We start from the raw sequence: 26,324 nt of genomic DNA, 5'->3' as shown, positions 1-26,324 counted from the left end.
AGGGTGGGCTTAGGAGGAAAGACAAGAAGCTCCATCTTGGACATGTTGAGCTTCAAGCGCCGATGGCGCATCCACTGCGAGACAGCTGTGAGACAAGACGAGACTTGCTGTTCAAGCTTTGGAGAAAGGTCAGGGGCGGAAAGATACAGTTGGGTGTCATCGGCATACAGGTGGTAGGAAAAGCCAAAAGAGCTAATGAGTTTTCCTAAGGACAGTGTGTAGAGAGAAAACAGAAGGGGACCCAGAACAGAGCCCTGGGGAACTCCAACAGATAAGGGAACAGGAGAAGAAGTCTGACCACCTGCAACTACTGCAAAAGATCGGCCAGACAAGTAAGATCTAAACCAGTCGAGAACAGAGTCTGAGAACCCAAGGTCAGAGAGTATGTCAATTAGGAGACAGTGATCAACAGTGTCGAAGGCTGCAGACAAATCAAGAAGGATGAGAACAGAGTAAAGGCCGTTAGCCTTGGCCTGTAAAAGGTCATTGGAGATCTTAGTGAGAGCTGTCTCTGTAGAATGCCTTGGGCGGAAACCAGACTGAAAGGGATCAAGGATGGAGTTGGCTTCAAGAAACTCAAGACAGCGCGAATAAACAACCCGTTCCAAAACCTTAGAAAGAAAGGGGAGAAGAGAAATCGGACAATAGCTAGACAGAGAGGAGGGGTCGACAGAAGGTTTTTTCAGAATTGGGGAAATGAGAGCATGTTTGAAGTCCGATGGGAAGGAGCCTGTAGAGAGAGAGAGATTGAAGATATGGAGAAGTGAGGGCAGAAAGGAGGGAGCTATAGAGATTAGAAGAGGAGTAGGAATTGGATCAAGAGAACAGGTTGCAGGTTTGGAAGAATTCAGAAGTGTAGAGAGTTCATCCAAAGAGGCAGGAGGAAACACAGAAAATTTGTTAGGCGAGGGCGATAGAAGATTAAGAGCAGAAGAAGCATGGGGGGGGGGGGGGACTATCTCAGAGCGAATAGTGGTAATCGTAAGGATAACATTTCACTAATATACTTTCTGCTGCATAAATTCTTCATACTGCAAGGGAAAATAGTTTTAATCCAAACCAAGGATTTGTCCAAAAGTATTTGTCAAACATGGATTAGAGACAGTAAATCCTACTCAGTACAAAGATAAGAAAAAAGGAGTTTTGTTTAATTTAGATTGTTAACAAACTGGATGTGTGTGTGTGTGTGTGTGTGTGTGTGTGTGTGTGTGTGTCATTGATTTGCATTTGTATCATGATTTGTAACTAGTCTTGAGCCCCCATTATAGTAGGCAAGATGGAAATCTTAACACATGAGAGGACCATGGGAGGGGTTCCATTCAAATCCCCATGTGATTCTTTTAGCTTTACAAACACTAAATTCTCCAAACTGTTGTGGTAATGGAAGTACATAATGCAAAGCAGCCTGATAAAATTATTGTAATTCTATCCCAATCAGCCAGTTTGCAATTAAGCACCCTGACTATGCCATCTAAAGGAGGCACTCTTTCAGAGTCCACCTTTTGCCCACACACTCCCTCTGTTTGCTATTTCTATTGTACTCACATTTCCGAGCATCATCATGCTCCTCAATAGCTGTTGTTCTTTGAAAACCAAAATCTATGGTCTTCATATGTCTCAGCATTGCATCCACCTCAGCCATCTTCCGACGGAACTCCTCTGTGGAGGTGGAACTGGCATTTGCAGTGGCAAAGATGTTCATTTGGCAAATAAGATCTATTTTTAAAGAAAGCCACACCAACTTGTTCACATAACCATTAAAAATACATCATGTTTGTGCTCAAGAAATTAATAACACTTGCACTTTGCATAATTATGGAACATTCATTTGTCTCCAGTTCTTCAAAGAGCTCAGGTGATCCCCAATCTTTGAACCTCAAGATGTTTTAGACTTCAGCTCCCATAACTCCTAACTCTTGGCCAAGTTGGCTGGAGCTTCTGAAATCTGAAGTCCAAAACAAATGGAGGACCAAAGATTGGAAACCACTTGCAGATGATCTCTATGACTGAAAAATTACATTGTACAGAAAAAATACTATCAATGTACTCCCTGCTCTACAAGAAAGAACAGCAGCCTCAGTTGCTATATACTGTGCTGGATGGCAAAGACTAGTTCCCAATAATTTTCTTAGCTAGATGCTCCCCACCATGCACTCATCCAGGGAAATGTTTTTGTTTGCTCCATGATTTCTTGTGACCATGGACTTTTGCAAGTTACAAAGCACAACCTACTGCTCCATGGTTTTCATTTAGGCACACCTGAAAAGGGCAGAAATAGCTCAGCATATGCACACTCTTCACTCATGAGGAAGCTCAGTTAGGAATGCTTTCTATGTTATTATGTTGCAATGGGAATGACTGTTAGGCACACACTTGAGTATAAACATGATAATATAAAATAGCCATCAGACTTTGATCATCTTCTTCTTGATGTAGCTCAAGAGTCCATGTGAAGCTTTTCTATGAGATTCCCAACAATAATATTTTTTAAAAGTTTTGTTTTTAAATATTCCTTTCATATGATCTACACTCGACAAATGAAAATGCAAAATGAAGCATTTAATGGCACAGCTCACCAGCCTTACTGGGAGACTGTAAAACCAACTGTCAGTTTCAGAAATTATTTGTTGGACAGTTTCATGACTTATTTTCACCAAAGGAGATTTCTGAATTTCTGAGATTTCTGAGCTTCCATGCAGCTCAAGCAATACTGAAGTGACATAACTCAGTTACATGAGGGAGGGGAGTCATATGGGTATCTTAACTTTATTTATACCATGTCTTTCTCCCAGAACCAGGACCCATGGAAGCAACATCAAGCTAATCCTATGGTTGAGACCCCATAATCCCAACTATCCACACAACTGAGCTATTTAAATTCTACTACAGCCATGTGGAACCCATTAATGGAAGTGTCTCCCACATGCGTGGTTAGGGTAATATTTAAAGTATGCTATAATCTTTCATGATAACAAATTATAATATGGTTGTTATCTCATGTTCTCTACATCACAGGTATTGGTCAGGCATGAGTTTGCCAAAGTGGAGCCATTTCAAAGCATAAAGATCTTGAAATTATAAATTGTTATCTCACCATTAATTTTGTTCTGAATTTTACTGATATCCTGTACAAGGTTGTCTGCTTGTTGGTAGCTTTCCTCTGTGCTATCTGTTACCTGGGTAGCTTTTCTGTTGGTCATCGTTGCCTAAAAACACAAAGTTGATGGTTTAGAGGAAGTCCAAAGAGATCCAAGAGACTGGGTCACATCAATCAAACTTGGAAAGCAGGATTGAAGCAGTTGTAGAACGTTTGCTGAAAAGCAATCAACGTTTTTGAATTTGAAATGCTTCTCTAAATTTCATTTTATTTTTATGAACTGAACTGGGTTTTCAGCAGAGTATAAATCAAATAGTGTTTAGTAGAAATTCTATGAAACCAAACTACCAAGCACATTGTTGGCACTATTTAAATTTGCAGTGGCAGTCATAGAAGAGAAGAGAAAAGCATTACCTTGTGTTGAAGAGCATTCAAATCCTGAACAAAGTCTGTGTTCTCCTCTTCCAGCTCATCAGCTTCTTGCCTGGCCCTGTTTAAGGAACTCTGATATTCACGAAGATGGTTCTGTAAGAAGTAAAGGAGACAGGAACTAAGTCACAGAATCCCAATACTCTCTGAAAAAACCAGAAGAATTAGTTGGATAGCTTCACGTACAGTGATGGCTTGCATAGAACCATTAATGCTATGTAGACGGGTCCATGCTATAGAGGTGGCATTGAGACCCGTCAGCTGGTGCCTAAGGGCAGGGAAGGAGCTTTCAATCTTCTGGAGATCTTCTAACAGGAGCAAAACGCAGCTGTCACAAGCTGTTAGTAAGAGAAGAGAGAAAATACGCAGCTCTTAGATGACTTCCATAAAGAAGATAACAACAAACAACAAGAAAAAGCAAACAGGGCTCTGTTTGAAAGAAAATAAATGAAAAATGGGCAGATGAGGCAGCATGACACAGATTTACAAATGTTTGTGGATAATCACTTGATCAATTATTTGTATTGAATATTACAAGAGCTACTAAAACAACTCTGCATGCAAAAAAATCTGTGCAAGATGGAAAAGTTTAATGCAAGGATGGGCACACTACAGAGACTGAACAGCCACATATTTTCCTTGTGTCCAGATTACCTGCAGAGAGCCACAGCTACTGTTTTGATGTCAATGAAAGACATCCCATCACTCTCACTTGACACTTGGGGCATTTAAGGAGAGATCATTGCCACTTTAATGTAGGGAAATCTCCAAAAGAGTACTTTAAAACATTTTAAATTGTTTTCCCAGTTGAAAAAAGGAAAAGGAGATAGTAAAAAAAAAAAAAAAATTGGGAGAGGTTGCTGGGAGTTCAGTGGCACTCCCACAGGTTCTAGTGGATTTCCCCTAAGGGTCAAATGTAGTCTGTCGTCCACATGATTGCCACTCCTGATTTAAAATTTCATAGATCTAATGCAAAGACAAGTGCAGAAATGAATGGTCACACTATGACTGGGACCAAGGAACTTGGACAGGGAAGGAAGCAGAGCAAAGTAAAAGACTAGCCTTCACATCTCATGTTGTCTGGGCCATCCACCACAGGAATCTCATATTTCTTTATACAGCTGTCGCACTGCTTCCCTGTCAGGCCATTTGTACAGGTGCATTCTCCAGTCCGTGGGTTACAAGAACCTCCTTTGCAGTGACATTCTACAGGGGAAAAGTGAAGGACCCATTAACCTTGACCAAAGATATATTAACAAGGCTGTGCCCTTTTATCATATATTAATTTGCACTGAATAACTGCTTACTTTGTGCAAGCTCAGTTAGAACACTGGTTCCCAAACTTTTGTCTTCCAGGTGTTTTGAACTTCACACTCTCAGAAGGCCCAGTTAGCTTGACCAACAATCAGGAATTGTGAGAGCTGATGCTCAAAACATCTGAAAGACCAAAGTCTGGAAGTGCACAACATCTGGAGGACCAAAGTTTGGGAACAACTGCATTAAAATTACACTCTCCCATGAATATAAATTGAAAATCCAGAGCAGCTTGAATGTTTTGCCATTCTCAAGCTGATCTAAGGGCCTATTTATAGCACTGAGTTTTTAGATAATAAGTTTGTTGTGTCCAAAGAAATTGCTCATGTGCCTAAGAAAAGAAGGAATCCACAGATCTTTAACCATGCCAGGGATACCATTAGACTAGGATGCAACTGAGACCAGTGTTCATCCCTCATTCACTGGCTTGCAGGTTTAATTATTTCCAGGTCTGATCAAATTACAGTTTGCCCACACGCATAACAGGATCAAATTTTTGTCTTTGATCTTGGTTTACAGGGAAATCATTAGGTCAAATATAATTTACTCTATTTGATTTCAATGATAAAGTATGGTTTGATCAAAGCAGGAAGCCACTCATTAAACTGTATGCCCACATGAAAGGACAAGGAAGAGGTACAGGAGATGCGTGAGCCCAGGGTTTGTTATTGATCCTCCAATCCATAGCTTATTGTCTGCACTCAAGGAAAGACTGCAGTAAGCCATGTACACATGACCAATTATTCCATTTAGAAGATGCCATGCAGGTGACAAGCCTAAACAAAACCTGCTTAGCAATTGGTTTTTGAAGAAGTACATATTATGACTTTTAAATATGGACTGATTATTTTAATACGTATTTGTTTTATTTGTTCTTTTGAACTGATGTTGTGTGTTTTTAATTAATGATGTTTTTATTATATGAATCTGTCATTCCCTGGCTTGATCCATGAGGTGAGGCAGATAAGAAATAAGAACAACAAAAACTATTTTGAGCTCAGCTATGGCAATTCTGGTTTTTCACATAATTATAGAGTTGGAAGAGACCACAAGGGCCATCCAGTCCAACACCCTGCCATGCAGGAACTCTCAATCAAAGCACCCCTGATTGATGGTCATCCACCCACCATTCAAAAACCTCCCAGGAAAGAGACTCCATCACATTATAAGTCAGAGTATTCCACTGCCAAACAGCTCTTACTGTCAGGAAGTTCCTTCTAATGTTTATGTGGAATCTCTTTTCCTGTAGCTTGCATCTATTGTTCCGGGTCCTATTCTCTGGAGTAGCAGAAAACAAGCTTGCTCCAGTCTCAATATGACACCACTTCAAATACTTATACAGGGCTGTCATATCACCTCTTAACCATCTCTTCTCCAAGCTGAGCATACGCAGCTCCCTAAGTCTCTCCTCATAAGGCATGGTTTCCAGACACTTCCCATTTTGGTTGCCCTCCTCTGGGCACGCTCCAGCTTGTGCCCACATGAAAGAACAAGGAAGAGGTGCAGGAGATTTTGAGATTGCACTTTTTCTTTAGGATCAAAAATCTGACTTTCCCTCTAGCGAAACATAAAAGTGATAAAAAGAAACTAACTTGAGCAGCCATTTGTGCCGAGTCCCCAGTAGCCAGGTGTGCACTGCTGGCAACGAGAACCACTCACACCTGGATTGCAACGACACTGGCCATTCTGGGCATGGCAGTCTCTGCTCATGGATCCAATATCACAGTCACACTTCTGGCAACCTAAGCATGTTTCGTAACCATAGTGGCCTTCCTAAAAGGGGGAAAGACCCAGTTAGTTTACATTTTACAAGCAACAGGAACAGCAGTGCATGCTTATCCAGGATTTGCTTCACTCTTATCATGGTTCTCTTTGCTTAACAGGATATGAAGTCATTCTAAAGGAACTCTCTCCAAAACAAAATGTATTAGCAGGGATGCATATTAGTGCTAAGTTTTTTTGATAATCTTGGTTGAGATAAATGATCCAATAGGTTTTTATCCCATGGCAGGCAAAAAGACTGATCAGAGTCATCCCTATGTTAACTCCAAGTTACATATCAGTTAGATTCAATGCTTGCACACACAAAAAAGCAATTTGCAATGGTATTGCTTATGTACCCATATGCTATCAGTTAATACAGCAAATAACTGCCTGATGCTAATGTTGAAGGCAAATAGGAAAGACTGCCTCAGACCCATATTCTGAACACTGCTGCTAATAGCTACAACCCTTGAAAAACTGCATATATTTACACTTCCTCCAGCATGATCTGGAAAGATTTTAGAAACAATTAATTGATACAGGTGAACAACTGGAATTAAGTCTCAGTAACTGGACTTGTGGTGTTCTGTAAATGTAGATAAAGTTACAGTACAGTATGCATGCTTCCTACAGCTACGTATGCATGCAGTAAATTCAGACTACTGTATAGCTACACTTCTGCAATTTGCATTAATGTCACAAAAACAGTGCACGGTGTCTGTTGTATGTATGTGTGTGTAGGAAGGAAAATGACAGGTTGGGAAAAGTCGAATCCAATTTTACCTGACAACGGTCGCAGTGCCAACCGGTCACTCCAGGTTTACAGTGACACTGACCAGTCCTAGGATCACATGACTCAGTCCCACAGGAGACACAACTGCATTCTATAAGGGGAAAATGAAATCAGTGGGCTTTTCATTTCGTTAGGATCCCCCCCATAATAAACTATTGTGGTGAAGATACAATCAACATAAATACACAAACATAAATGTTTAGAAATATGTTAATGAACTTGGTATTTATTTTCTCTTGTATTCTACTCTACCCTTAAAAAGAGAGAGAGAATTTTATATTCCAAGCCATTACATGTTTTGAAATGAAAGAATGGTGCATCTGACAATAAAGAGGAGCATCACTTGGGGTGAATGTCTGTTGTGCTTGGGCAAATGGGGAACTACTGCTGTTGGTTCTCCCATTAGCAGCAGCCAGTGAAAAACCCTAAACACTTGGCTCCACTCCCCTAGACTAGCTCCAGCATGGATTCATTAGTCACACAAATCCTGAAGATCTCAAGACACTAGCTGGCCAATCCAGCTCTGATCAGTTTCTAGACTGAAAGACACATGAAAGATATATACATGAAGATAAACATAAACCATAAACAATTTGAAGGAGAAAACCATGAAGATAAAAGAACAGAGTGAAAGGTGGAGGTAGAGGAGAAAAAGGCAGGCAGGCAGGCAGGTAGGCAGCCAGCCAGACAAATATTAAAAATCCCATGTTGCAGATTTTATCCAAGTTTCTGGCTTTGAAAATATTGTAGACTACTGCTACGTATAAACAGATGCTCTGAATAGTAATGTGTCTGGTTTCCAGGTGCAAGAAAGTCTTTAATATCAATCATGGAACAAGAATTACGGCCCAGTAGAGATGGGCTACAAGCGGTGTGTCGGCGCCAAAATTAGGGTTGCAGAGCGTGCAGCAACCACGTGCTCTGCAACCCTAATACATATGGATGGCGCCGTCTTTACGTGGCGCTTTCCATATGTGACGTGTATGCACCTCCACACCTCCAGGTGCCGTGCTTACGTCATGAGCACGTCACAGTGTGCCAATGGTGCACTGATGACGTCCTCCCTGCATGCCGAAATCTTTTCGGAGCAGAAGGAGCCCGTGCAGTTTGGTTGCTGTGGGCTCCCTCCAGAGGGAGAATGAAGATCTCCTTTGGGGCGGTCTGTACCATGCCTACATTTCCTATTTCACTATGGCCTTTCCTCAAATGTCATCCAGCGACACCCATACCTTAAGGTTGCAGAGGTAAAGCAGGATGAGAAACAATGCTATCCCACCTTCTCTCTCTTTGGCCCTGTTTCAATGGTCACCTAACACCAGACACTCCACATCACTATATAATCTGCTTCCACCTCATTTGTTCATGAGAACAACTGTAACTTTAAGAGCTGCCATCTGCTCTTTTACTCAGCACTCCCCATCTTCTTTTCCTTGTGTGGAATTTCTACTCATTTGCAAGTCTGAAGGCACTGACATACTGATCTTTGTTGGCTTCCTAGGAATCTTTTTTTCCCCCCTAAATTAATAGACTAGAAAAATGCTTTGCAGAAATAATGGGAAGCAACTCCATAATGAAGGGTTAGAATTTATTCCCATTTTTATCCTCCTTTATATGAGAATGTTCTGTTGCCTGCAACTTAATTCCAGCTTTATAAATGCACCCATGGGTATGGCTAGTTGCTACATCTGGGGCACGCTTACCAGTGCAGTTCTTTGCCACCACAGCATCACCATAAAACCCAGGGGCACATACTTCACACCGTGGTCCTGCAGTGTTGTACATGCATCCTGTGCAGAATCCTGTCAATGAGTCACAGTCACTAAAGAGCATATTTGGGTCGGCGTTTCCACTGCAGTCACAGGGCTGGCAGGAACTGCCAATCACTAGTGGGTTTCCATAGTAACCTGGAGCACAACTTTGGAAGAAAAAAATAAGGTCTTAGAAGAGCTGCAATAGGTGTATCTGCACAGCAACTGTCCCACGTCCCTGCTCCCTTGCTCTCATGTCTGCTTTTCATGATGCTGATGAAACAACCTCAGACCAAGCCAGCTGAAAGATTGTTGATCTGAGCCATTATTTACCGTTCACATGAAACTCCAGCGTAACCAGGCTTGCAAAGGCATTGAGTGGACGAACCTTTATGCACACATCCAATGGCAAAGCTGAAGTAAAAAAGGCAAGTAGAGAGGGAAACATTTTTAAACTTGCTAAGAAGAAAAAGGCCAAGATAACAGTCAATGTCTGATCAAAAAGCTATTATAAAACCAAATGAGATTTCAAAAACACAGGAAGCTATCTTACAGTGAGTCTGACTACTGATCAATCTAGCCAAGTATTTCACATCTGACAGGCAACAACAGTTTCAGGTAGAATTCTTTCCTCATCCCAGTACTGTGGCATCCACATGCCCCCTGCCTCAATCCGGGCCACTACTGTGTCCCTGAACCAGGTGCTCAAAAGGAGTAGTATTTTACCATTTCTTTTTGGGCCAGTTCTTCCAGGACAGCTTCCGGCCGCATTCAGGGCATGCATCATCTGAATGCCATGTCCCAAATGTGGCCTGATGGCAGCTGTTGGAGGTCATAAAAATCAGAGCTAGGTCATGCCTATATTAGAACCACTAAAATATTTGAAAAATGGCATGCCATTTCACATAATATTTTAGTGGTTATAATAAAGGTATTCTCTTACTCTGATATATATAATTCCCATATAGTGAAATAATAAGAGAAATATTTTACTACTAGAGTTAGGTTAATTAACTGCCTCTTGAAATTACAAGTATGCACACAGCCAGCATAAACTGCTTTTCTAAAACTCCCCAAGGCTCAATTCGCACATTAAAGAAACCAATGGATTGTGGCTGTAAATTATAATCAAGTCAGCTTTGTCTTACGGTGACCCTATAAATAAGAGATACACCATCTTTATTGAGTGTGGCCTGTTACAGACTGCCAAAATAAAGCTGTTTCAGGTCTCTTTGGAGGTATGCTGTTTAAATGATGCATAGGTCCTACGAGTCCGGAGGTTGCGCCAAAGCCACACTCCATTCCTAAGCACCGGAGTGCAGCTTTGGTGCAACTTCCGGACTCTTAGGACCCATGCATCATTTAAGTAGCATACCTCCAAAGAGACCCAAAGCAGCTTTATTTTGGCAGTCTGTAACAGGCCAAAGTCACTTCACAAGGCTGTGATATACAAAGCTGTGATGTACTGCAGGCACACCTGCTGTCTGGCATATACCTGCTATTTTTATAATACAAGGAAGACCTGCAACAAAATATTACATTTTGGAATGCTCATGTCCAGGGCCTTAGCACTCTGATGATAAATGAGAATATATACAGTCGACCCTCCTCATAGGTGGGCTTGCCTTCCCCGGCTTTGAGCTTACATGGAAGGCAATCCCCATTAGAAGTAATGAGGTGCATACCTGTGCAGTGTGCCCTGCATGCCACTATGAGCACGCGCCTCATTATATCGTATGGGGTTTGAGCATATGCTCATTTCCACATATGTGGGGGAGTCCGGAATTGATCCCCCACATATAGGGAGGGAGGACTGTATAGGATCTGAAATGAAGCTCCAAATTAGTTGGTATTTTCCTCCTTTTGCTACCTGATAAATGGGGTCAATGAGGAGAAAAGACCTCTATTCCTAGATAACAATCTGAAAGAACAAAGGAATCATCTTAAATGTGATAGGCTAATACATCTTTCCCACTACATAGAAGAAGCCAAATCATTATAAGCCAAACATATACACACACACACCCAAATCTGAGTGAAATGCTTAAAGAGAAGAGGCTCACTTGTTAGATGCAACTGAAAGAGGACAGGGGCATCCTATGCACTGCAGAGGTCCACTGAGTGAAGAGTTCCCCACAAAACCATCCTTGCATGTTTCACAGTGATCACCCTCCGTGTTGTGCTGGCAGTTCTGCACACAAACAAAACAAAACTTACTTATTCAGTATTTCTTTTTTATTCTCATGATCTTTGAGAGAAAATCTGGCTATGGTTTTAAAGTTTTGCCTAGAACTGTGGTGTTCTTCAAACTCTACTGTCTCTTATGCTGTTTAACATCCTTTCCACAGATAGGAAATATGGGGAAATGACAACTATTAAAGTTGGGGGAGATTCTAATCTGAATTTCAATTAACAGAAACACAAAAGGCTAATGTATTTCAAAAATGCCAAGAAGTGTATAGATAATCCATCCAAGCAATCAGCAAACAAAGTAACACAGGATGTGCTCATGCCATCAAGGTATACCACAACTGCCTCCCACATAAGAATAATATGGTTTCAAATATTCGATCCAATACAGGGAGAGGCAGGATACAAATAAAAATTATTATTATTATTATTATTATTATTAAATATTTGTTTTCTTCCAGAAGCAGGTCTATTGAAGTGAAAGAAGTAATGTCCTAATAGCTTTCTAAATCCTCTCCACACTCCACTGGCTATTTAGTACATTCTTCATAGCCTTGAGATCAGTTAAACCTGTACATTGCTGTATTACACACACAACCTGGCAAGCAATTTGAAATCTTGAGAGTCTCCTTTTCTCTCTGCTTCTCTTTTTCTTCCCTTCACTCTGCCTTACTCAAAATCCGACCATATCTCTCCGCCTCTACTGCCAAGTTCCTGGTCCATGCCCTAGTGATCTCACGACTTGATTACTGTAATGTCCTCCTGGCTGGGCTTCCTCTTTCTCCCCTCCGTCCTTTAATCTCTGTCCAGCATTCAGCTGTACGCATTATCACTTCCACCCACCGCTCTGACCACATCTCTCCTGTGTTGGCATCCCTTCGCTGGCTCCCCCTCCCTTTCCGCATTCAGTATAAGCTCCTGCTGTCGACATTTAAAGCCCTCCATGGACTGGCCCCTCCGTATTAATCAGACCTTCTTTCTCCTCACCTTCCCACCAGGGCCCTCCGTTCTGGTAGTCTAGGTCTGCTGTCCCAGCCCAGGATTTCCTCTGCCCCATCCTGGATTCGGCCCTTTTCACTTGCTGCCCCTCACTCCTGGAACCTTCTTCCCCCACAAGCAAGAGCCATCACTTCTTTAACCAGCTTCAAAATGGAGTTGAAAACCATCCTGTTCAGAGAAGCCTTCCCAGGCATTGCATAATTGTCGCTTACTATTTGATGTTCTTTTGGTGCCTGTTTATCAAACCATTTCCTGTATTGCTATGTACTGTATATGCATTATCCTACTTGAGAGTATTTATTTTCCCTGGAAAATGATTAACCATCCATTATGAAGCCAAGCCCTCCCTCCAGTCCATCTGCCTTGGTCCAGGCCTCGGAGGTAGAGAAGAACTGCTGGACCTCTTACCCTTTCCCTGCACCACTCCCTTCTCCTTCTGTGTCTTGTCTTTTTAGATTGTAAGCCCGAGGGCAGGGAATCGTCTAACTAAAAGATTGCATGTACAGCGCTGTGTAAATTTACAGCGCTTCATAAATAAAGAATAATAATAATAATAATAATAATAATAATAATAATAATACCAGCGAAGCCTTTCTTCAAAAGAACCCATCTACCAATGGAGAACGAGGAAGAACACCACAGGATCTCAATCAATGATTAACAAGATGCATGGAAAAAGTAGCTTCCTGGATACTAAAGTGAGTCTTGTGTGTAGAACAAGAAACTCCACAAGATAATTACACAGCTTTAATTATTCTCCTTTCTTAAAGAATCATATAACATTACTTCACATATATAATGGCAGGTGGAGTTTATGCAGTCTAACCTTAGTATGAATCAACATAATAAGCAAAAAGGTATTTGGATAAATGCCCTGGAATTTAAAATAAGAAATAAAAAGGAATTTATCTGCTAGTTGAAGGACTGCTGGGTCAGAGTAACAATATCTCAGGTTCCAATACCTCCAAGCACACAAACCCACGATTTTAAAGAATATGAAAAGAAATCTTTTAGGTAAATTGAGTCTGATCAACATTTTGTTTACTTACAATACATATTCCGGATCCTGGAAGGCACTGATCTGAATGACCATTACAATTACAGGGAACACATTTTCCCAGGAATAGACCCTTGGTATCCCTGTAATAGCCCGGAGCACATTCCTGATGTAAAAAAAAAAAAAGAGATAACATAGATTATATCTTATCAATAAGCAGACATTTGCATCTTGGAGACACATAAGTTTTCTTCCTTGAATTCCTCCTCCTGTTGCTTACCTGAAACCTTCTGAAAAATCCCCTATTTTGAGTACTGCATCATAATGCTCAGGAGTGCAAAGTAATTTCAGTTAACCTTGTTCTGACACTTTTTGTTGAGTATGTCATTGAAAAAGTCTGGAAAGCTTTGCTATTGCAATCATAATGCATTTTTAAAAATAAAATGCAAACTACATGTGAAGGTGCACAATATCGTACATGTGCCAGAGGAAGATTTTACAGTAGGTTATTCCGCGATATTTAGATATAGGATAGGATACTACTATTTTAATAAGTAATTAACATTGGTAGAAACAACAAACTATAATCCTATATATGCCTGAATATCAATATACTTTTAAGAAAACATATACAAGACTGGACTATAAATATCTGTGCATTCAGCATCAACACATAACACTGACAATTTTTACACTATTTTAAGAAAATCTGTTTATTTTCATAGATTGATGGAGAATGGGGAATCTAAACTTGCTTTTTATAATATGTAGTGCCACCTAAAAGCAGCAGCACTGACAAAGAGAGACTCTTCCCAGCCACTTTCTGGCTAGGCTTCCTCACTAAATATATGCTGGGATTATCTCTGAAGATCCAAGTCAACCTGACATGTCTATGAAGCCTGCAAGGAGGACTTGAAGGCAGTGACTTGCTATCTTGCTTGCTTACTGCTACTATAGCAGCAGGTATTTAATGGCATGCCTCTGAATCTGGACCACTGACAAATCTATCATCTATGAATAAGATAAAAAGAGCCTTGCCAGATCAGTCTAAATGCTTAACCCAGAACGGTACTTTTCCTTGTAGGGGAGCAGCTCCAGCACTTTGATTATTTTGGTAGTCATTTTCTGTACTTTTCCTCAGACTTAACAAGAGCTGGGCAAAAGTGTACACGGTATTCTAAATGGACTGTGCAACAAATCTGTATAGAGGCATTATTCCCTCAGTGATGCCTAAAATAAAAAAAATCACTTTTTTCATGGCTGTTGCCCACTGAGTTGGCATTCTCAGCATAGCAGGATGAAGCACTCACTATCTGATTATGTATCAAAAGAATGCCATCTGGAAGGGAAATCCCAAGCTGCACAGACTGAGCAGAGTTTGTGTGCTCTGCAAAAATCCTGGCATGGCATCTTCCTTACCTGGCAGGAATCTCCCCTGTAATTGGCTGGGCACATGCAAAGCTCCACATTGCTGGCTTGGATGCCTCCACCAGTCTCTGTTGCTCTTTCCAGTGTCACTTGATGGAGGGACACAGATGAGGATATCTGGGAGAAGAGAGCCCGGATCTGCAGCTGCTCCAGGTTAGCCAGAACCATCATAAGCTCTTCCCTGGAAACAGGGTTGTGTGTCTCAGTGTGTCTGAAGTTATCCTGTGGAAGGCAAGATATAATGAATAACTGACACATGCCTGGAATAAAAGGAAAATACACAATCAGCAAAACACAAAGGAGATTGTGGAAACGCATACATTATACATCAGCCTCCAGCAACCCACAAACTCAACCCCTTTCATGTTATTGTCAACCTGAACTGACCTCCAAAAGCTGGAGTTGCCCTTCATAGACCTCCCCAGGAGAGGGGTAGGCGCTTTCAAGAAACATAATGCTCATCTGGTTACCCTAGGAAAGAAGAAAGGACACACATCAACTATTAAATGGAAGCACTGTTTTATGCAGCACCACTCATACCAGGGAAGGTGGGCAATTTAAAATGTACCTTCAGAATAATATCTGGCCAGGATTCTACTGGTATGAATACATCACCTCTCTGAGTATCAGAGTGCAACTGATAGCGCAAGTATCCACCATAGGACGAAACCTGCAATTGGAGGCAAATGACATGTTTCATTCAGAGATTCTTCCTTAACCCTTCAATCAAGATTCTAAGCCAATTTCAGCATACATTTCTCTCTGCAAAGTACTGCATTTTCTGAAAATCCAATTGCTTCGTGTAGTTTACACAATTTATCACTAATGTAACACAAAACAGCAGTACTGGCATGGTTAAATGAGCTGAAAGAAAACAGAACTCTATGGTATTAGGAACCTTCCAGTTCACCTGCAGACATATTATACCATAAGTCATTCCCCAAATGTCCTCCAATCTACAGGAATATATCTATAATGGAGAAAACGCTGCAGAGCAGAGGAGGGAAGCCTTCTTCTAATCAACTTCAATTTAGTTCCATTCGTGGAAGAAAAGCTATTTGAGCTAATTAAAATAATATGTGCATTATTTTATCTGTGTTTTTAATTTTTCAGTCTTAAGTGGTGTCTGCATGGGCCAGCATGCGAATGGAGGCCGCCAGATCTTTTGGAAAGATCCAAAATAAAAAAAGTCAGTTTTAAAAATCCATTATAAGGGTGTCATACCCTGGGTTGGCATTGAACTGGCCAGACCTTGTCTGGACTGTTAGCACAAGACTTGGGGATTGGGCCCTGCATCATTTGAATTCCCTACCCAGCAGCTAGAGCAAATATTTCATTTTGCCATTATAGAGGATTCCCCAGATTGTCTGGAAAATGGGTGGAATGTGTCATCACATGGCATATAATTTTTTTAAAACACTAAAATTTATGATAACCTAGACTTCCAGACCAAAATCCATAGTGCACTGCACTTGTATTACTATGACAGTGTAGGCAGTTAATGCACTATGCTTGTTTAACTAAGCCAGTGCAGGCAATAGAAACAAAAGGAAAAAGTTGTAGGTACAATGGTTGTGAAGGATTTAAGGCATTCAGAAATAGGCTGCCTGGAGTCAGAAGATGTTGGCTATCTTCCTGCAGCACACCTGCACAACCATGGGAAAAATATGATCACCAGTATATCAGCCAGGGCCATTGTCACTTACCTGGTCACCAAGGTATGAACTGGGAGCATGCCAGTAAAGTTCCTGGAAGGCCTCAAGAAAATTCCGGAGATCGGCACGAACACTCTCCTCTTCCAAGCTTACCAAAGTGGGGGCTTCCTGGCGCTCTCCGCTCAGTAAACTCCACCCATTCATGTCAATAAACTAGGAAACAAGTAAATGTTTCAGGAGCATTCCATAATAGTTGAAATCAGAAAACAAAACCATGCAAGACTGTCTAGTATGTCTTTCCATAACATTAAAGTCTGTTGATCAACATTAATTCACATCCTATTTGTGCGAAAAAGGATGGCATGTGTATCTTACACCGCTGTTAAGGTTGTTGCTAAGAAGCTGCAAGAGTATTGTGTCTGAGCACCTTTTGCGTTAAAATAGTCATGAGAATAATCACCAATTTAAGTGTTCTGCTTGTGGGCTTCCAAGAAGAGTCTGGTTTGCCACTATTGGAAAGCAAGATACTGGATTAAACAGATTTTTGGAATGATTCTGCACAGCTCTTCTTGTGCCTGGTGACAAACTCTGCCCATACAGATCACTGGTTTCATATATGATAGGTATATAATGTGCAATAGGCCAGTGTTAGATTTTTATCAGTCAAAATAAAATGCTTCTTCTTCTTGTCGTTATGTGCCTTCAAGTCAACTCCATCTTATGGCAACCACTGGCAAGATTTATTCAAGAGTTTTCCATTTCCTTCCTCTTAGGATGAGTGTGACTTGTCCAAGGAAGTTTTCATGGCCGAATGAGGATTCAAATCCTAGTTTCAGCAGCCAATCCAACACTCACACCATTTTGCTGGATCTCACTTTGTATTACAACTCACAATTTTTGGAATTAACTGCTACAATATGTGGAAATGGACACTGGCATGGATCTCCAGAAGGTAGAGGAGATAACCATCCACCCCACATACATTCCATGACTGAATATGCAGCACCTATTACAACTGTTATCTCCAAAGCCTCAACCCACACATTCACCTCCACACGGTATTTCTCAGCACTGTGACAGCGGTCTGTTGCCCCGAAGCAGAAGCACCTTGTGCAGCCTTTTGGATTGCTGGCATCCAGAGAAAAAGTTCCCAGGTGGCACTGGTCACACCTTGGTCCTTCCACATTTTCCTGTAAAGATTTAAAAGAAATAAAAGGGAGTGTTGAACAGAAAGGAAAGAAAGGGGATTCTTTGGTGGTGTTCAACCAGGGAGTTCAAGACTGCCATTCACAAGTCATCAAAACGATATAGGTATTCTGATGCAGTGCATTGTTATTAAGTAGCTTGGCCATGCTAGCTTTTACATGCACATTTTGTTGGCATTACCACAGCACCCAGTCTAAATTTGTATTGTTCCAGGCAAGCAGCAAAAACCAAAGGAGCTAAGAGTAAAGGGATACTGATGGTAGTAGGCAAATTACTACAACTTTATGCATTTAAAGTTCATGATCTTTGTATCCTTTATTGTAATTAACAAGTGTTAGTTACCCTGATGCAAATTTGAAAACTCTAGATAAATGCAAATATCTCCAATGTTGATTTCCTGAACAAGGAACCCATGACAACAACCTAACTGGTGTATCTAAAGCTTTGGTGAAAAATATGCTACAATCCTGAATTGTTTTCACCTCCATGTAAACCAGTAGGTTTAAGCACCACCCAGGGTTGTTTCTTCTGAGAACTTCCATAAACATCCACCTCCTTTTCTCTCAGAAGAATGGATATACTAATGCATAACTAATCATTTCTGTCTCAGGGCCAGTAGAGGCCCCCTTTGAGTGCCAGATTGGAGCTGCAGCAACTGCACACCGCAGCCCCGATCTGTCATTTTTCTGGCCCAGAAAGAAGTGGCGTCTTCTACGCTCCTGCGGCTTGTGGCTTCTGAACGCCATGCTACCAGAGCACCACAAAGCTGCTCGCCATCTGGTCAGGCGGATAGCGTGATGCCGGCTTGGGGGCATGCATCACCATGCCACCCCCAAGCCAGCACTTACTGCAGGTCTGTTTTGGCCCTGAGTCAAGATATTTCAGATCGAAAGACGACTTCTGTTTATAGTTTTTTGTGCTTTTGGGGGTTATATGGCTATGGTCTAGAAGAGTTTATTCCTGATGTTTCACCAGCATCTGTGGCTGGCATTTTCAGAGAAAGCATTCTCTGAAGATGCCAGCCATAGATGCCAGCAAAACATCAGGAATAAACTCTTCAAGAACATGGCCATATAACCCCCCCAAAAGCACAAGAAACTATGGATGCTGACCATGAAAGCCTTTGATTTCACTGTTTATGTCTGAAGGCAAGCCACTGATCCTTTGATTTAACATCATTATGAATACATTGTCTCTTTTATGTTCTGTACTTGTATTCTAAAATGGTTTATTTTAGTTCAGTCCCTCTGTGAGAACATTACTTCAGGAGGCCAACATAGAGAAAAGTATTTTTATACAAGCAGCCCTTTAGTATACAAACCTTCAGTCTTTTACTGAAGATCTTGTAACTGATAAGGTGGTGGCTATGTCTATAATTATGCTTTAAATAATATTCCTAATTTATTTGTTTTTCTGTTATGCTTTAATCAAGATTTTCTAAATTGCTCTTTTATTATTGTTGTTAATATTTTGTTTCCATGGATGTATTACACCCAGTCCCCAGTTTACATTTTAAGGCAGGAGTAGGCAACCTGCGGCCTGCGGGCCGGATGCGGCCCGGCAAGGCCTTGGGACTGGCCCCAGCCCGGTCCTGCCACCGATTGCTGCCAGGGCCTTTGGCCTCTCGCGCGCAGGGGCAATTGTCTATAGAAGCCTCAGAAACATGCATTTATATTAACATTTTTTAAAAAATCAGCAAATTTTTTAACATGTCCTCCACTTTTTTTTAAAAAAGTGTCCACCATTTGAAAATTTTGTCCTACATTTGTCCCGGTTTATTTATTTATTTAATTTTTTTAATTATTTATTTATTTATTTGGCTTTGCCCCCCCAGTTGTCTGAGGGACAGCAACCCGGCCCCCGGCTCAAAAAGGTTGCCTACCCCTGTTTTAAGGGCTTGTCCACTATGCAGCATTTCATACATTGTGCTATCATGGCACTGCTTACAAGGCTTTCATAGCCTTTGAATCAGACTGTTTGATCTCTCAATGACTCTTGAATTAAAAAGCAAATGTTGTGTTAACAGAGTGATGCATTATCCACAATAAGAAGACTACAGGTTGTTTTTTGGTAAGTTGCCTCCAGGGTGAGGTGGTTATGGATTTGTGTATTTGCAAAAAAGCACTACCAACTTGCCCTGTGCTAAAAGAATTTTGTCTGAGGCATGAATATTAATCACTGGGTGGATGGTGGGTGGACCACACCAGGTGACACCCCAAGGTGGGGGTAATACCACTCCTTCCCAAACACCGGTCTTTTGGCAGAAACAGGCTGTGGCATTCACCTGCATCCCTTTAAAATGCTGAGCTTAGTGGAAGAGATGGGGGTGAGGCTCAGTGGGAGGAGAAAGGAGAGGCCTCAGTTTTGTTTTGTTTTCTATTTAATTTTTAATTAAAAATACTTTTTAATTTTTCTTTAATAACAGCACACCTTACCAAATGTTCACTTTAACCACATGAAATAATATAAATACATTTAGGCTGTGCTTATAATATTGTAATTTAAAGCTATAATTTTATTTCCCTTAGTTTTCTATGTCACAACTATTGCCATTACATTCAGTGATATATAGGAATATGATTTATGAGTACTATTAGTACAAAAACATTTCTAAGGATTCTGTATGGTGTGGTGTAGGAGGAAGTCAATGGGGATATGTGTGACACCATGAGTTATCCCATGGCAATGGCAACCCTCGTGATGTCACTGGGCTCAAGGTAACATCCCATGATAAATATGGAAACAACATTTTATTCCTATACAGAGAGAGCTTTTCCCCCAGTAGCAACTGCTGCAATAGCAGCAGTAGCAACTGAAACAGTTTTGTTGGTTGACATTAAGTTCATTAACACTATCGAATAAAACATAAGTCCCACTACTTGATGGGACTTACCTCAAGTTCCTCAGAAAACAGTGGTAATAGGGCATTATCAATCCAGTCCATTTTATTTTCCATGATACTATGCACAGTAAAAGCAAAAATTTGAACTAGTCTCTTAAGCACCATTTACCCAGCAGCAAAAACCAGATAGGCAAGCAAGAATGTACAGAGCATTAGACTAACCTTACAGTGGCATTGTCCAGTAACTGGATCACACACACTTGCTTTTGTCCCTGCCTCGTGGCAATCACATCTCCTGCAGTTTGGATAGCCATAGTAGCCTGGAGCACAGAGATCACACTGACGCCCTACTATGTTGGGCTTGCATCTGGAAGAAACAAGTTTCATGGATTTTTTTTTCTCTGCAAGATTTTAACTCATATCAAACTAATACAACTGATTCATAGTTCTATATTTAAGAGATTCACTAACTTCATAACAAATTCCTGATTTCATTACTTCTCTAGAAAAAGGTAAGAAGAAGGCAACATTGGACTCATTTACAAATGCTCAACACCTATTTCATGGACACATCCCCCCCCCCCCACGACAATTTAAAAATGTGCATATTCAAGCCCTATTGGCTTGAATGGAGGCATGCCTCCGTGGGAACGTACAGGTGCATGCCATGGGTGCCCCCCATTTTAACTCCCTCCCTTTACCCCCGGAGGATAATCGAGTGGCGCGGATCCCAAGAATGGAAGGAGGACTGTGTATGGTTTCTTGTTTCAAAGTGTAGAAATTATGTGGTGCTACTCTTGAAACAAGAAACCACATACATATGAAAATATAGGGATAGTACTAATCAATAGCATCACCATAATACTACACTGAATGCAGCTGATCTTGTTTGATTCTGGAAGCTAAGCAGGTTTAGATTCAATTAGTTACCTGAAAGAGAGACCTTCAGGGATCTCTAGTTAGGCCTAGGAAAGAATTCTACCTGAAACTCTGGGGAGCCACTGCCAGAGTTGAGAATTCAGGGCTAGACTCAGAATAGGGCACACACACAAAAATCCCTATATCACCCCTACATACACCCCAGAACCCTGTACTATCCCCAAATACCAGTCTTTCCTCTTCAGTTGGTCTCAAAATAGCAACAAGAAGTGACACAATGCCATTCTGGGAAGGATTGCAGAGGGGGAAATATATTTCCATTTGCTTTGTGGGGATGGAAAGCAAATTGGTCCCTGGTTTCCACACAGTTGCCCACCCTACTATAGAGATAATATAGATACAGAACGAATGGGCAACCTTACTTACCTGCATTGTCCACTGTCTATATTGCACCCTGGTTCCATCTGATCTCTGATCCCAGGACTAGAACAGTTGCAATCCTCACAGCCTACCAGTGGGTGACAACCAAAGGTCTGGGGCTGACAGACTATACACTCTGGTTTAATAGTGCGTGGTGGACAGATGCACTGTCCTGTAAGTTCATCACACAGGCGTGTTCCACAATTGCAGGCTGCAAGTTAAAGCAGGTAGGGATATATCATAGAGAGAAGATGCAAATGTACACACTGCCTCCTGATCCTACACATAGCACATGGCTTTTCTGTGTCTTTCAGCCAGGACATGTAAGGTACAAATAACACTGAATAAGCTACAGCTGCTATGCTGTATCCATTCTCTCACTGTTCAAAAATATGAGAAGCACAGATTGGCATGATCTTTCTTCAGTCAGGGCTGCTAACATTAAGAAACATCTTGTTTCTCTCATTCTCTGACAACTAGGGGAGGATGTCCACTTCTGGTAGAAGCAAGAATATAAATGCCCTGTTCAACATGAGAAGGAATCTGGGGAGACAGACTTTTATTTTTATTAAACAGAACTTAAATTGACCACTGAAGTTCGATTTATGAATGTCTCCTATTCCCAAATTTGGAGTGCTAAGAAAGCACAATGCATAAAATGAACAAGTGAATTGCTGCAGATTCTGTTCTAATATTATTCTTCCAGGTGAAAGGTTTTTAATCACCTCCCATGCATGAATACACACAAAGCAAGCCGTGCTAGAATTCAATAGTCATATGAATTTTGCTTTAACAATTTATGAGCTGTCTGCTACTTTCACACTGATCTTTTCTTCCATAGAAATAATTCTGTAATAGATGTATGGAAGAAAAGACCCTGTTGAAAACAGGCTTCGTAACTAAGACTGAAACAAAAACTATTAAGCAAAGCCATAACCTAGTATTCTGTCTGACCCACACATGTAATTCCTGCGTAAGAATCAAGATATTCCTGACCAATGAGGCTTAAATATCAACCCTGAATAACATGCAAACTTGATGTCGCCTGTCAGCCTTAATTGATATACATTCCCGCCCATCCCACAGAGGAGAGACTTACGCCTACAGTTGGGGAAGCCCCAGTAGCCAGTGGCACAGTGGGAACACTCTCGCCCAATGACATTGGACCTGCAAACACACTGGCCACCAAATGGCTCACATTGACTCCGGATGGCACCTGCTTCATGGCAGTTGCATGGCTGGGCCCCATTGTTGTAAAACAGAGAAATCGAGATGGCAGACTCCTGGCAGAACTTGGATGATGTTACAGGGCTGCAGAGAAAGCAAAGGTTTGTGCGTTGGGTCTCACAGGTAGAATTAATATATGCATTCATTAAAATCTAAAGGCTAACCTAGTTCATAGTTTCTTCTCTGAAGACCTGAGAGTTAGAGGCATAAAGAAGTGAAGGCCAAGAGTCTGATGACCATAGCCTGTTATAGATTATCCTGTATTTCAATTTCAATCTGTGTTTAGGCAGATAAATTATATATGCATAAAATACATAAAAGTACAGGCTCATCTGTTTAAGGATTTGCAAGATTAGGAAAGTGAGGTGCATTTTGTATCTCACTTGATATAGAATCCATTGACTCCACAGTTGCTGATAAAATCATAGGATTTGTCCAATGGTTCCTCTGAAAGGTAGCTGGAGCCATAACTGTCTTCAGGAACTACAAGAATATAATCCTGTAATTAGACAAAGAAATTCAAATGCATATAACCAACCCAAATGAATCACTCAGTTGTACAATTTCTCAATTCATAAATTCCTTATCAAGGTTCTTCACATTTCCTTCCATTTTTCATATAATACAACTTATATCATGAGTAATCAAAATGGATGTTTACTTGTACAGTACAATGCTTAAGTCACCACCTTGGATAAAGGGAAGAAGACAGTGTGAATCAGGTGATGGGTTAATTCACTTACAAAACACACTACCAGTGCTGTGTGTGCATAAAGCAGGTCCCAATTGGTTGCCTTCCCCAGTGCAGAACAATTTTAATTCTTATTCAGACAAGTGAATATTAGCGTTAGAGGACAGCAAAGGCTTGCTAGCTGTGTGAATGGGGTTTGGTTTCATTTAAATTATATTATACATTGGATAGAATGTATTCTAAGTTTTCTTACTAAGTTTTATTATTGCAGGCAAGCCTCACTGATATGACCAGAGATTTTTAAGCTAAGGAACATACCAACCAAAAGTGCCGGTTTTCTGGCACACGGATGATCACACTCAAGTTATTATCTGTAACATCCAGGACAATTTGATTCTCTGAAACCACCAGACTTCGACAGCCATATCCATGTGGGCAGAAAGTAGCATTAGCTTGTCCTGAAAAGCCAGAAAGGACATATCATTTTGACAACTTTGGCATATCTGGTTTTGCTTTTATATACTAACAACATTCCCCTTTGTCTGCACTCACCTTCACACAAATGCTATGTTCTGAAGGAAGCATAGTAAAAATAGTAGTACTGATATCCTCTATTTCATAACTGTAAGCTTTAAATTCCAATCTATGCCATAGTAAATCAGTTATTTTTAAGGTTTTAGGAATAAATCTGTTCAGTGTTTAGACCTCCTGTTTTTGCATTGTTTCCTCTGCTGGTGACATAGGAACAGGTCTGGCTAATTTAGATATATTTTAGGTCTCTCTTCAAAGCTACTCCTTTAAGTATACCTCCCCTACAGCAAGCCCCATCGCAAGCCCAGAGGTCTCTCACCCTGCCAAATACGTCCACCGTTGATCAACACTTCCACAGGGAAAGTTGGGTGACTGGGCTGGTAGCAGTGCAGAATGAAAGCATACCGTCCCAGACTCTGGATGTGGCCATTTAATACAATGGCTGTCTAAAAAACAATCAAACAAAAAAGAAAACAAAGAGAACAATTCAGAGCTTTATGCTATTTGAAGCAAGGGGTTCTAATTTAACCCACTGATACCAGAACAAGCCCTTCTAAGGGAACTGGCTGCAGATTTCATAGTGCAGAATTTCCTGTCCCTTTCCAGGTACCTCAGTGAAACAGATCATTGTATCAGTTACCAGGAGCACATGTGGCAAGCTATTGCTTTCCTAGTGTATATGGAGTGCTGCCAAGATTCCCAGTCTTCAAAATCTTCGCCTTTTTGGGTGCCAGATCACTGTATGATACTGACTGGAAGCAGACATCCTGTAATATTTGGCATGCTTACTTGCAAACTATCTTGGCATCCCTGCCTGCTAATGCTCAGCCCTTGTGATGATGACAATTTAGTAATGAAGACATTGAAAGCCACAATGCCTACACAATCTGCTCCCCACTTTACTAAAATAAAAAGTTTGTACCTACAGAGACTTGCTTCTGCTGTTGCGGCTGCCTGCTTTGGTGAGAGAGACTGACTAATGTACCTACAGGATGATGCTTTCTGCCTAAAGTGACACTAGACATTGTGACCTCAGATTGTTGTTGCATGCTTTAAGTAGAAAGATTGGCTATTGTGACCTTATGCTGATGCTGACTCCCAGAAGATTGTCTAACCCAAGTAAGCTATGCGAACTGTGCAAGCAGGTTAGCAACAGAGATAAATTCACTCCACCACTCTGTTCCCAGCCTTCATCTTTTTTCCTAGCCCCTAACTGCCAAGCTAATACAAAAAACTATTAAACAAAGTCACTAATGCAAATAGACCAGGGGTAGGCAATCTTTTTGCGCTGGGGGCGGGTTGCTGTCCCTCAGACAACTGGGGGGCCAAAGCCAAAAAATAATAATTAAATTTTTTTTTAAAAATTAAATATATAAATAAACCAGGACAAATGTAGGAACATTTTTCCAGTAAGCACTTTTTTTAAAAAAATGGAGGACACGTGAAAAAAATTGGCTGTTTTTTAAAAAATGTTATATAAATGCATGTTTCTGAGGCTTCTATAGACAACTGCCCCCCAAAGGCCCGCGGCAATCGGCGGCAGGACCAGGCTGGGGCCGGTCCCAAGGCCTCGGCGGGCCGCATCCGGCCCGCGGGCCGCAGGTTGCCTACCCCTGAAATAGACTCTTCCTCTGCACTAGACAGCAGTGATTGTTTGGCCATGATGCTAACAAGGTCTCCAAAACCGATAGGCAGAAACCTGCCTCAATGGCCTGGCTCACTACAGACCTCATATTGATGTTGAAGGAGAAATAAACATTGTGCCTATCCATCCATTGCTAATCACTTTTACAAAGGAAGTGTCCACTGCACACCACACAGAGTGCAGCTTTAATCAATAAAACTTTCTTCCTTTCTCTCCCTTTCTCTCAAATGAAAACTATCCCTTTCCTAGAACAGGCACCACTCTTCATGCTCACTGCTGGTGTAATGTCTACCTGCTGATCATTTCTCAAGTGGATGGGAGAAATCATGGTGTTAGTAGCTACTGTTTGAGGATGGCAAGGCACTGGAGAGTGCCAAATGGAGAAAGGTAATTACTATGCCTACAGACAACTGTGAAGAATGAAAAATTCAAATGTTGAAACAGCACCACTGGCTGTCAGTTTGTTTCC

General features: G+C 41.1%; 1 protein-coding gene across 1 annotated transcript in view; it reads right to left on the bottom strand.

Moving 5' to 3' along the window:
* Positions 1–26,324, bottom strand: part of LAMA5 (laminin subunit alpha 5) — a gene marked incomplete at its 3' end in the record, with an annotated part of 206,832 nt that overhangs the window by 28,006 nt on the left and 152,502 nt on the right. The window contains exons 31-52 of the mRNA XM_042462442.1: positions 24,530–24,656; positions 23,998–24,137; positions 23,372–23,487; positions 22,861–23,072; positions 21,768–21,972; positions 20,685–20,829; positions 17,464–17,604; positions 16,466–16,627; positions 15,328–15,429; positions 15,147–15,230; positions 14,751–14,981; positions 13,384–13,497; positions 11,209–11,336; positions 9,479–9,559; positions 9,098–9,312; positions 7,388–7,488; positions 6,433–6,613; positions 4,589–4,732; positions 3,713–3,864; positions 3,512–3,622; positions 3,095–3,206; positions 1,546–1,716 (exon numbers count right to left, since the gene is read on the bottom strand). Of these exons, the coding sequence (XP_042318376.1) occupies positions 1,546–1,716; positions 3,095–3,206; positions 3,512–3,622; positions 3,713–3,864; positions 4,589–4,732; positions 6,433–6,613; positions 7,388–7,488; positions 9,098–9,312; positions 9,479–9,559; positions 11,209–11,336; positions 13,384–13,497; positions 14,751–14,981; positions 15,147–15,230; positions 15,328–15,429; positions 16,466–16,627; positions 17,464–17,604; positions 20,685–20,829; positions 21,768–21,972; positions 22,861–23,072; positions 23,372–23,487; positions 23,998–24,137; positions 24,530–24,656 (3,175 nt within the window). The remainder of the gene's footprint in view (positions 1–1,545; positions 1,717–3,094; positions 3,207–3,511; positions 3,623–3,712; positions 3,865–4,588; positions 4,733–6,432; positions 6,614–7,387; positions 7,489–9,097; positions 9,313–9,478; positions 9,560–11,208; positions 11,337–13,383; positions 13,498–14,750; positions 14,982–15,146; positions 15,231–15,327; positions 15,430–16,465; positions 16,628–17,463; positions 17,605–20,684; positions 20,830–21,767; positions 21,973–22,860; positions 23,073–23,371; positions 23,488–23,997; positions 24,138–24,529; positions 24,657–26,324) is intronic.

The sequence above is a fragment of the Sceloporus undulatus genome, chromosome 4 (assembly GCF_019175285.1).
Source record: "Sceloporus undulatus isolate JIND9_A2432 ecotype Alabama chromosome 4, SceUnd_v1.1, whole genome shotgun sequence".
NCBI lineage: Eukaryota > Metazoa > Chordata > Lepidosauria > Squamata > Phrynosomatidae > Sceloporus > Sceloporus undulatus.
Note: the sequence above shows the minus strand (reverse complement) of the source record. Positions and strands in the feature narration are given on the sequence as shown.